This window comes from Balaenoptera musculus, chromosome 5 (genome assembly GCF_009873245.2).
Source record: "Balaenoptera musculus isolate JJ_BM4_2016_0621 chromosome 5, mBalMus1.pri.v3, whole genome shotgun sequence".
Classification (NCBI taxonomy): Eukaryota; Metazoa; Chordata; class Mammalia; order Artiodactyla; family Balaenopteridae; genus Balaenoptera; species Balaenoptera musculus.
In genome coordinates this window covers 104057501-104069958 of record NC_045789.1, presented here as the reverse complement: position 1 = coordinate 104069958, position 12458 = coordinate 104057501, and the positions used below count along the sequence as shown (strand labels likewise).

Sequence of the window (12458 nt, the reverse complement as noted above, 5' to 3'; positions counted from 1 at the left end):
CCAGACAGAGACAGATATGTGATATTGCATAAATGTGGAATCTAAAAAAATGATACAAATGAACTTATTTACAAAACAGAAACAGACTCACAGACAGAAAACAAACTTACGGTTACCAAAGGAGAAGGGGAGGAGGGATAAATTAGGAGGTTTGGGATTAACATAGACACACTACTATATATAAAATAGATAACCAACAAGGACCAACTGTATAGCACAGGAAACTACTCAATATTTTGTCAACCTGTAAGGGAAAAAAATCTGAAAGGAATATATATATGTGTGTGTGTATATAACTGAATCACTTTGCTGTACACCTGAAACTAACACAACATTGTAGATCAACTACACTTCAATTAAAAAAAAAAAAGAGAACCTTGAGGCTCAGAACTGACAGAGACGATCGGTTCTGGAGCTGGATGCCCAGGTTGATTTCTGCATCCATGTCATACCCAAACACCACCCATCTTCCTTCTCTCTTACCCTGCAGCAGAGACTTGGAAGTTGGAAGAGCGCTGGGTGGTCTTTAAGGCTAATTTTGTATAACCCTACTTCCTCTCACTGGTCCCGTGGTGTTGAATAGAGCAGGTGTGGATGGGGATATCCAGGGTTGCAAAGGGGGACGGTGGGCAGGGGTAGTGGAGGGAGCAAAGAAGCTGCGTATCGCCACAGCCCGTTAGGCCCCATGCAGACCACTCCCGCTCCTGGACTCAGCTGCCCCCTCTGTCTAACGGGGCTGGAGGATTGGCCTCTCCCGGCTCTGACATTCTGTAATCACTGACTCATTCGTTCTTGTCTTGTAGGAACAAAAGCGGATCTTAGAGATGGGCATCACGGGTCCTGAGGGCCATGCTCTGAGCAGACCTGAAGAGGTAAAGGAGCCTCCACTGGGTGTGACCCTGACATAGCTGAGAGCTCACCCCGATGCTGTTCCAGCTGGAACAGCCCGGCTAGAGCCCCCGTCTCCGTCTCACTTCCCCTACATGAGCATCCCAGCACGTGTGGTCCTCTCCGGGTCTGCCCTCGGGCTGGGGAACCCTGGGGCCTGCAGGTCGATCAGAGGAGCCGGGAAAGGCTCTGCCTCTCCCAGGGTCCAGGAACTTCACACCATGGTCCCGTGGACACTTCAGAATCCCTACTGAGGACGAGGTGTATTTGATGACAGGAAAGTGGAGCCCCACGTCCCAGGCAGAGGACTTCAAAACAACTGCCCTTGCACGGACCTCCTGTCCGCTGTGCTCTAAGACTCGACAAGGGACGAATCCCCTGGGAGTGATACGGCACATGTGTGGTGGGACACGGGGGGTGGGGGGACAGAGGGAAGGCAAGCAGGTTGGGCATGGAACAGGATGGACGTCCAGTATTTTCTGGTGTCTCATCAGATCATTAGTAGTCTTCCCGGACCTCCGCTCTAGGCCGACCTGTGCCGGACATGGGACACAACACACGAGTACACACTCCTTCCCCGAAGGCTCCTGATCGGACCCAGTGCTCCAGACGTGAGCTCCACACCCACGAGCTGGGTTCCCGGTCCCTGGTGAGACCAGGACAGACCTGAGACAGTGTCTACAAACCCTTATAGCACATGGACGTGGCCACCGCCTCCAGGCATGTGAGCAGCCTGGGGACCCTTCTGGGTGTGGCTGGACTCCTGGCACGCGGCTGTGGCTTGGGCTGCCTGCCAGCCACTAGCGGCACGGCAGACTGGAAATTAAAACAATACATCACTGGTCCTTCTGTTTGCTCTAGCGGGGGCAGAGACCAAACCCAACAGCAGGTGGTTTCACTTGGTTATTGAACAAATGAAGGAAGGAATGCATGTTGGACACGTGTGTTCCCTGCTGTCAGGCATTTTATAAGTAACCGACCACCTTATGGGCCTTTTGATGACTCTACTGCCTAGGCGATCTCCTAACAGAGCGTGCAGAATACTTCCAAGCAAGTGAAAAACATAATTCTGCCTTCCAACCCTCTAGCCAAATACATTCTTAGTTTGTCCTTCCTTTTGAAAAATCTACAGTATTTTCCTCTCTTGATGCAGTAGATTTCCCTCTGACCACACTTAAGGAGAATCAAAGGCGCCTGATCAGGGAGAGCCCTAGGAACTCAGGGTGGGTGGTGCCTCCCACCTCTCCCTCCTGTGACCCATGTATTTGCTGTGTCTGCAGCTGGAGGCCGAGGCCGTGTTCCGAGCCATCACCATCGCGGGTCGGATCAACTGCCCTGTGTACATCACCAAGGTGATGAGCAAGAGCGCAGCGGACATCATCACCCTGGCCAGGAAGAAAGGTACGCGGCCCAGTGCATGGGCCTCCTGCGGGAAGCTGTGGCGTGAGGAAGGGGCATGTCCAGCAGGCTCAAGTTCACTGACGGAGCCACTCCCCAGGGCAGAGACATTCTGCCAGTTGCCTGCAGCCTGGGCCCTGTAGGCCAGGTTGAAAAGGGAGCTTGGGATGGTGGGCAGGCACAAGATGTGCAGTCATTTTTAGGTTTGATCCCTGGGACGCTGTGGGTCCCGGGTGTGACCTTGGGTAAGTGGTCTGAGCTTCGGTTTCCCCATTTGTAGCTAAGGTAATTATCCCCTCCTTGTGGGTCACATGAGACCATGTATTTTAAAGATCTGTGAAGAGTTCCAAGTTCTCCCCTGGGTTTCACATCAAAGAAGTGATGGAGCCAGGGCTGCACCAGCTCTTGGTTCCTGCCCGCCCTCTTTCTGGTCCTCTCTCTGGGCCCTTCATCCTGGGTCCCCTATCTAGGGCCTCTTAGTGGGTGCCTGCACCCAGGCTCCACCGTGGGGCCCACACAGAGTCTCAGCTGCAGGGTGGGAAGGGGGAAGGTGTTTTTCCAGAGCCGGAGGGTCTGGGGACAGCCCCGTGCTGGACATCAAGGGAGTGTGGCAGGAAGGCATTCTCCAGCTCTAAGACTTGGACGCACTACTTAACCTCTCTGAGCTACTGTTGCTTCATCTCGAAACGGACCCGATGGGCTCACAGATGTGAAGTTCCAGCCAAGTCCTTGGCGGGTCCCGAGGGCTCCTGAGGACCCTGGGGCACAGGCGCCACTGGTGCTCTGAGCGGCTCTGACCTGTGTGGTGGCCATTCCCCAGGAGACTCAGAGGAGCCGCCCGAGTGCTGTCCCCAGGCCTTCTTGACTGAGGCCCACAGTCCCCAACACCCACCAGATAGAGAATGAAGGTTGCCCAAAGCAGCCTTCCTTCCCTAACTCAGGGTGAGAGAGAGAGAGCATGACAGAGGGGGTAGCACACGTCACACGAAGACAGTCGCTAGAATCCTTTCGTCCTGTGGACATTCACCAAGAATGTTCACCACCCGGACAAGGTCCACCCGTCTGCTTTCTGGGAGTCGTGTGAGGTTGACCGGGAGCTCTGGGTCGGAGGGGGCAGCCGGGTGGAAATCCACAACAGCGGCACAGCCCTCACTGCCTCCACCAGCCTCTGCATGCAGGATGCTCCTCCTTTGTTACAGGAACCCTTCGTGGGAAGTGTAAGTGGCTCTATTCTTAAAAATCTTTAATTGTGTATTTTATTTCACCTAGTATATCCAAAATACTCATTCCACGTGTAATCAGTATAAATGGATTAAGATATTTTGCATTATTTTTCTGTACTGTCCTCGAAATCCAGTGTGTATTTCACCCTTACAGCACATCTCGACACAGACCAAATGCCTGAAAGCCACATGTGGCTGGTGGTTTCCGTGTGGGACAGAGCAGCGTTGAACTCCAAATACCTAGTTTTAGTATTTTTTTTTTCCAAATACCACAAACACAGTGGGGGTTTTTTTGTTTTGTTTTTTTGTTTTGTTTTTTAATATTTTATTTATTTATTTATTTATTTATTTATTTATGGCTGTGTCTTCGTTTCTGTGCGAGGGCTTTCTCTAGTTGCGGCAAGTGGGGGCCACTCTTCATCGCGGTGCGTGGGCCTCTCACTATCGCGGCCTCTCTTGTTGCAGAGCACAGGCTCCAGACGCGCAGGCTCAGTAGTTGTGGCTCACGGGCCTAGTTGCTCCGCGGCATGTGGGATCTTCCCAGACCAGGGCTCGAACCCGCGTCCCCTGCATTAGCAGGCAGACTCTCAACCACTGCGCCACCAGGGAAGCCCAGTTTTAGTATTTTTAAGGGCAAGCTGACGAGTAGAGGCATTGTACAGAGAGTGATCTAGGTTAGCACAGCTTGCTGAGGACCAGCCCCAGGTTAGAGATGAGGAAACTGCCGCTCAGGGAGGTAACAAGAATCTGGAAGCAGCAGTAAGCATGCCGGGGAGCTAAGCCTGCAGGTCCTGGAGCTGCCGAGAAATAAAGTGACCACCACCCTCTCATGGCTATTTCAATTTAAGTAAAGTTAAGTACAATTTTTAAGTTGGTTCCTCAGTCGCGTTAGCCCTGTTTCCTGGCTCCAGGGCCACGTGAGGCTGGTGGCCGCTGTCTTGGGCAGAACCGTCCAGAGCAGTCCCAGCACTGCTGTGCTGTTGGGAGTTGCCGTCCCAGAGCCAGGCTGCTGGAGCCCAAAGCCTGCCTCCCGCTTGCCAGCAGGGTGGCCTCGGACTGATGCCACAGAACCCTGGGCCCACGTTGTCCCCTTGGCACTTTCTCTGCTGCGGGGATTCTCACTGGGAAGCCTGAGACTTTGCCCCTGGGCTTTTGTTCTGGCAGAAACACCTCTGGCCCACTCCCTGGAAGGCAAGCTGGACTTTCGGGAAAGTGAATGCTCAGAAAGGAGCCCTCCAGTAGTGGGTTGGTGGCCGCACGTCCTGGCCCCTTGGCCCCTGTGGGGTGGGATGGCTCTGAGGCTGCCGGGGTCCCCAGTGCACTGAGCTGCGCGTGCCCAAGGCCACGATTCGGTGATAACTCATCTTTCCTTGGCTTCTCTCTCTGCCTTATGTCACTTCCTCAATCCCCACTGAGTTGTTTCCTGGAATCACCTCCGAATAAAACTCTTGAACTCGATTTTTCATTTGAAGATCTGCTTTTGGCGGAATCCAAACCGAGACAGCACGTCAGGTCTCTGTGCTTTGGCTGAGCATCGTAAAAAGAGATAATAGTCAAAAATAGTCAAATCCAAATGCTAAAAGCATTCACAGTCCAAAAGGTTGCTGAGCAGGACAGCGGGGTGCTGAGTGCCTGGTGGCCGAGGAGCTGGGGCTCTGGGGTGGGTGTGTGTGTGGTGAAGCCTGGGGGAAGAATGGGCGATTTATCCCCAGTCTCATTCTCCAGCCTCAAGATTCTACTTTCCTGCACCTGCATCTCCCGTGAGAGACCATTCACTCTCAACCATGCGTGTTTGTGTTTGCCTCCCAAGGCCCCCTCGTTTTTGGCGAGCCCATCGCTGCCAGTCTGGGGACGGATGGCACCCATTACTGGAGCAAGAACTGGGCCAAGGCGGCGGCCTTCGTGACCTCCCCTCCCCTGAGCCCGGACCCTACCACGCCCGACTACCTGACCTCCCTGCTGGCCTGGTGAGAGCCCCGGGGGTGGCGGGCTCGTGGGCCTGGGCAGGGGGGCAGGACTTCTGGGAACGGAGGGTTGAAGGATAGGAAATCAGATCTGATTCAGACACACTTGGGAAGGGGCCTTGGGTTGGCTGCCCGGGAGACCTCAGAGCAAAACCCTGGGTTGTTTACAGCAGGACTGAGGGCCTTCGAGTCAGTAACCGCTCCATTCATGTTTATAGGTCACCTCCCGTTCATTCAGTGATATTTAAGCACCTCTGTGTGCCTGGCACTGTGGTGTATTGGGAAACACCCAGAATTAGGAATGTGAGACCAGGATCCTAATCCTGCCTCAACCCCTGATTGGCTGTGTCACCCTGGCCATGTCACATAACCTGTAATATCTCTGCCTCAGTTGACGCCTGGGCAAAGTGGGGAGAATACAGTACCTACTGCAGAGGTGGGTGTGAGACAGCGTAGGTAAAAGGCCTGGAATTCAGGGTTCACAGCGGCCACTGCATTACACTCTGCTTCCTGCACACAGTAGGAGCACAGCTACTTTAACCCCTTCTCTGCCATCAGCCAGTGTGAGGGAAGAACACTTAAGGCCACGGGAGAAGGCTAAGCGGTGAGGTGTGCAGGCTGCTCTGGAAGCGGAGATGCAAGCTTGGAAGGCTTTCTGGAGGAAGTGACATCAGGCCCAGAGCTAGGGGATGCATAAGAGTTTCCCTGAGGGGCGAGAATAAGGTGGGACTTCTAATCAGAAGGAACTGTAAGGGGGTGAGGGTGTGTTCTCCTTTTCCCTAAATGCTGCACTGCAGCAGCCCATGACATACCTGGCGTCTGCAGCCTGATGTCTGGTGGGCAGCTCCAAGTCCAAAACAAACCCCCCGTCTTCCCCCATGAAGCTGCTGCTCCCACAGTCTTGCCCATCTCAGGAGATGGCAGGACACGGACCAAAGGCCCTGGCATCTGGCTGCTTCTCGCCTCCTTGGCTGCAGCCATCCTGGCTCAAGGGCCATCATTTCTCACCTCCTGACAAGCCTCTCTATTTCCGTACTGCCCCTTCCACACCCTTATCGCATCACAATCTGTTCTCAAAAGACGCTCAGATATTTTAAAACCTAAATCAGACCAAGCCAGCCCTCTGCCAGGAGACCTCCAGGGTCCTTTCCTCTCAAAGTGAAACACAAGTCCCCACGATGTCCCTCAAGGCCGGGCCTGATCTTGCCCGCACTCCTCACTAACCTCGCCTGGTCCTCTTCTCCCCGTGGCTCCCTCGGTCCATCCCACTGCTGTCACGCTAACTATAGACCCCAGGCAGGATGGTGCCACAGGGCCTTTGCACTCACCCTACCCCCGCCTAGCACTCTTTTCTTCGTCATCTTGCGGTTTGCTCTCTGCCAACTTCAGATCTTTGCTGGAAGATTTCTTCTCAGTGAGATAGTTCTGATCATCTTCTTAAAAACGGCAGTCCCAGCGCTACCCCATCACCCCTCCACCTCCCCCTAATTCTCATTCTCCTGACCGTATGTTCCTGACTCCCGCCCCCCGCCCACCGTGCACTGGAATGTCAGCTAATGAACATAGGAATTTGTCTCTTTCTGCTTATAGATGCATCCCCTTTGCCTAAGACCATGCCAGACACAGGAAGTGTGCAACACACCTTTGTTGAATAAATGAGTGAATGTCACATCCAAATATATTTCTGTACGACTACATGATTGTTAACATGGCCTGGGGCCCCGAAGTGGAGGCTGGCCTCTGCCCTCGTTGAAAATCACAAAATAAAGCTCCACTTATTCCATTGACTCAGATGCCAGTTAGGGACTCATCATACAGCCCCAGAGTATTTTCTCTCCAAAGCCTGAGTGACAGAAAAGCAAAGCCAGTGAGCCTGTGTCACTTTGCTACAACCAGTGAATAGCATTTTGTCCTTCGGGCACAGCACAGAAACATTAGCCAGGCCTTATTACATCAACAGCCTTACAGAGGGAGACCAAGGTCAGCACATTATGGTTTCCCATGTAACCTGGCGGAGACACGAGGCCAGGGACATGACCATCCTTCCAGCACGAACATCTGTGACTCTGTGAGACACACAGGCACGTGCTGGAGGCTGGGTTTTATTCAGTCACTTATTTATATATTCATTCAGTCACTCATCCATTCATTCATTGGCTCCACTCAGTTTTTTTTCTTCTTTTTTAAACCTTGAGATAAAATTCACATAACATAAAATTCACCGGGCACTCGATTTTAAAGAGAAGAGGTGGAGGATGGAGAGGGAAGCAGGGAGTTAGCATCTTTGGCGCCTGCCGTGTGCCAGGCAAGTAGCTCATTGTCTCCTCAGGGTGATCCAGGAAGGAAGGTTCCATTCTCTTTTCCGTTTTACACATGAAGAAAAGAGGAGTGACTTGCCTGGCCAGGAGGTGGCAATTCTGGGATTTAAAAGCAGACCCGTTGGATTTGCAAAGTCAAATTGCATCAGGGGCTGTTCAGGGGTGTAGTGAGATGCATGGAAGCAGAGTCACTCTGTTGGCCTCTAGCATCTTCTGTTCTCAGCAAGTCTCTCCTCACAGATGCCTGCAGCATCTTGAGGCCCTGTGGGCTCTCTCTGGGGGGTGAAAGAACAGACCCACTGCCCAGGATCAGAGCGTTTTAGGGCAGGAGGAGGAGGAGGCTGACCCGGAGAGCCTTACCTGGACCAGCTGGAGCCCACACTCAAACAGAACCCTCTCCCGATGCACAGGCCTCTTTCCAGTCTTCAACAAGACACCAAAGGCCACAGGGCCTTCCGGTGTCACTCAGTAAGGCCTGTGATGTGCCCCAGATCTCTGTGGGGTTTGAGTTTCACAGCCTCCTTGGGTGTCTGAACCCCACCCTGTTCTGTCTTTGCCAGTGGAGACCTGCAGGTCACAGGCAGCGGCCACTGTCCCTACAGCACTGCCCAGAAGGCGGTGGGCAAGGACAACTTCACTCTGATCCCTGAGGGCGTCAACGGGATAGAGGAGCGGATGACCGTGGTCTGGGACAAGGCAGTGGTAAGGCGGCGCCGTCTCCCTCCTGGAATATTCTAGAAACACCCCTCCTGGCCCTCTTGCCCATCAAAGCCATGCATTATGCACTTCTGGTTCTTAAAATTCCCTTCTTACTTTGAGGCAGAAGCAGAACTCACTAGGAGGGCTCACGGAAAACATGTGACCCTTAAGAAAGCAGCGCGAGTCCTGTGGTGTCCTTTGCATTTGCGGATGTGACAGCAGCTGTCCTTTAGTCTTTAAGGATGAAAATGTTTTGTTTTGTTTTGAACCACATCTTAGTCCACGTAAAGATGACTTTGTAAACCGTGTGTGTGTTCGGGTTTGGGGTTGAGAGCGGGCATGGAGGCTCCCTGTTGCGTAAGGAAGCCCCAGGTCACACCTTGATCACTCACTTGAAACGGTAGATCTTTTTATTTTCTGTTAAACTTGGGCCCAATGAAACTGACCAGATGTCAGGGTGGCCATTGTGGAAATGTCATCACACCTCTGAACGGTTAATTACGTTTCCGCTCTGATGAAGCCAGGCCTCTGGCGCTCTTTCAGGGCAGCCTGGTTTCCACAGGGAGAGGAGAAAATTCCAGAGTCCTTGTAAGGACTCTGGTTGGCTGGTTTAGATCTGTGCCTGTCTGCCCCTTCTGGTCCTGTTATGAGATGCTCTTTTCACCAATGGATCTTGCCTTCAGGCTACTGGCAAAATGGATGAGAACCAGTTTGTTGCTGTTACCAGCACGAATGCAGCCAAGATCTTTAACCTGTACCCCAGAAAAGGGCGGATTGCCGTGGGCTCGGACGCCGACGTGGTCATCTGGGACCCTGACAAGGTGAAGACCATAACAGCCAAGAGTCACAAGTCGGTAAGTCCCGGTTTATTAGTGACACTCCTGGCTTGGGTGAGCAATTCTTGCTCTGCAATCATTTTAGAAGCCTCTGGTTAAAAATAACTTACGAATTTTCCAACTAGAATGTGATCTGATATCTGGCGTGACTCCGTCTTTCAGATTTCTCCTCCAGTTGGAGAGATTGGGAGAAGGGTTTGGAGCAGGCTCAACTAAGCTGTTCTTGCATGTGTCTCTCCCACGTCTCTCTCTCTCTCTCTCTCTCTGGGGCTCCTATCTACAGATGCATGCATTCTTAAACAGCTGACTGCTCCTAATTCCATGGAGTAAGCCATCAGGCTCAGAGAGGGGAAGTATAAGGTCCAAGATTCTTTCTCCAATTTAGTTATCAAGCTGGAGAGGGTTTGATCTGCAATATCAGAAACCTACTTCAGTTTGGGGCTGGGCTCGCAGTCATCAAAGGAAAGGATTGGACTGACTCGTGCACACTCTCCCGGGCTCAAACCCCCAAGCCTATGGGTGTGGGTTTTCTCTGCCCTTTGTGTCTTACATGCCCTTGATTTCTTCACTCATCCAGCAAACCTCTAAGGATGCAGAGAGACGTAGGACATCTTTCCCTCCCTAAGTGCTCGCTTCAGACCCACTCTGCATGGTCAGCAGTGGTCTTGGGTCCAGGTTAATTGTTCACACTCACAAGACACAGAGTCCTCAGCCTGGTCCCTGGTTCACCAAAGTCTGTTACAGGGCGTGGGCTGGGAGGCAGAGCGTGTGCACACAGCATCACTCTGCGATGGGAGACCTCACCCCCCTCGGCTGCCTTTCCCCAGCCCAGTGGTCCCTTGCTGGTGAGGGGCGAGACCACGTGCATGGGGACAGAACAGCAGGCACGAGGAAGCCTTAAGAGAAAGTGACAAGGACCACTTGTAGCAGCTCATGAGTGTGGCCCCCAGGTCCCCCTTGGCCACAAGACCCATGGCCTGGGGACAGGGAGGTCTGTCCAGCTCATCAACCAGTGGTCATTCTTAAAATAACCAGAGCTCCCTGATGACAGGCTGGCTTCCCTCAGCCCCCTCCCTGGGGACAGGTCAGGAGGAAATGAGCCTGAGGTAGCCTCCCCTGGGGAAAGGTGTATCCTGTTCTCCACACTCACCGCCCAGCCGACACACGACTCCGTTTTAATTACTATGGATGCGGTGATGTGCACAGACCAGGTGGGGTCTGGGAAGGCAGGAGAGGCACGCTGCTCCCCAGTGGTGTCAGCTCACAAGGCTGCTGTGGTCCAGGGAAGAAGAGGACGCCTGGGTCAAGGAGCAGGGGTTCCAATTGTTATCAAACTCCAAATATTATCAAATATTATCTTGTAGTTACTCTGTGCTTACATTTTCCATGCATCATCTCACTTAATACAATAACCTTCTAAGTTAGGTATGTTGTTATTTATTAATAAGTAAGAAAATGGACAGAGAGAAGATACGTGTATTAGTTTTCTGGGGCTGCTGTTACAGAGTACCACAAACTGGTGGCTTGAAACAACAGAAATTGATTTTCTCACAGTTCCGGAGGCCTGAAGTCTGAAATCAAGGTGTCAGCAGGGCCGGGCTCCCCTGAAGGCAGAGAGAATCTGTTCCGTGCCTTCCTCCTGGCTTTTGGTGTCGCCGGCCATCCTTGGTCTGTAGACGCGTCACTCCAGTCTCTGGCCGTCTCCCTATGTCTTATCATCTTCTTATAAGGACACCAGTCATTGGCTTTAGGGCCCACTCTACCCCAGTGTGACCTCATCTTAACTAATTACATCTGCAATGACCCTATTTCCAAGTACAGTCACATTCTGAAGTACTGGGGGTGAAGACTTCAACATACCTTTTTGGGGACAATTGAACCCGTAATAATAAGTCACATACCTGAGATTACCCATGTGAGAAGGAATGTTTCAGATTCGTTAAACTTGAAAAGCGTGCCCTCTCTGTCCCAAGCCAGATTTGAATGATTTTCATAATAAGAAGAGGACAGTTCAGGATGCCGTGAGACCAATTGGCCACAGCGTTTTTGTCTGTTCCATTTTCTCTGTTTAAAGCAATGCAATTCACATAGTGCAGGAAACGAATGTTTTTCAGAACATGGATTGAAAAATGCTGTCTTAGAGGTTGGTTTTATTTTTTCAGTTTTAAAAACATTACTTTCCTTTTGATGATGAAAATCATTTCTTATATCTTGATCGGTGATTAAAAATTTAAATCTACTTTTCTGTAAAAAGAACACAACTTTTACTCTTTCATATCTTCATGGGAAAAGTATTTGCTTCAAAGTATCACACCATAGGTCACATACATGCTTGTATGTCCATAGACTACCTAGGTTTTTTACACTCTTTATGTTTAGATATAATTCACGTGACATAAATTTCACCATTTTAAAATGTACAATGCAGTAGTGTGTTTAGTATATTGAGAAAGTTGTACAATCACCACTACTAATTCCAGAACGTTTTCATCCCCTCAGAAAGAAACCCAATACCCGTCAGCAATTATTCTCCATTCCTCCTCCCCAGGCCCCTGTCAACCACAAATCTGCTTTCTTTCTGGATTTGTTTATTCGAGACATTTCCTATAAATGGCATCACACAGTATGTGGCCTTTTGTTTCTGGTTTCTTTTTACCTGGTATCATGTTTTGGAGGCCCATCCACGCTGTAGTAGGTATCAGTCCATTCCTTTTTATGGTTGAATAATCTTCCACTGCTTGGTTAAACCACATTCATCCACTGATGGATATAAACATATACCATGCTTATCCACTCGCCAGTGTCAGGCTATCTTTTATAGGACATAAAAGACTGAGGCACAGTAGTTGCTTCCTGGGAGAGGTACTGGGGAACTGGGGCTCCAGGATGGGAGACACAACAGTTTTTTAAGTCATAGTCTTTTGTATTATTTGAGTTTTTACATTGTTCATAAGTACCTTTAGGAAATGAAACAATTAGCTTTTATTTATTTTTTTTAACATCTTTATTGGAGTATAATTGCTTTACAATGGTGTGTTAGTTTCTGCTTTATAACAAAGTGAATCAGCTATACATGTACATATATCCCTGTGGGATAGGGAGGGTGGGAGGGAGACGCAAGAAACAATTAGC

General features: G+C 50.9%; 1 protein-coding gene across 2 annotated transcripts in view; it reads left to right on the top strand.

Annotated features, from left to right (window-relative positions):
* The window catches only part of CRMP1 (collapsin response mediator protein 1), a 66659-nt gene that overhangs the window by 43913 nt on the left and 10288 nt on the right, over positions 1-12458 (top strand). For both annotated transcript variants that reach the window (XM_036854015.1, XM_036854016.1), the window contains exons 7-11: positions 804-872; positions 2169-2289; positions 5320-5476; positions 8352-8493; positions 9174-9344. In XM_036854015.1, the coding sequence (XP_036709910.1) occupies positions 804-872; positions 2169-2289; positions 5320-5476; positions 8352-8493; positions 9174-9344 (660 nt within the window). The remainder of the gene's footprint in view (positions 1-803; positions 873-2168; positions 2290-5319; positions 5477-8351; positions 8494-9173; positions 9345-12458) is intronic.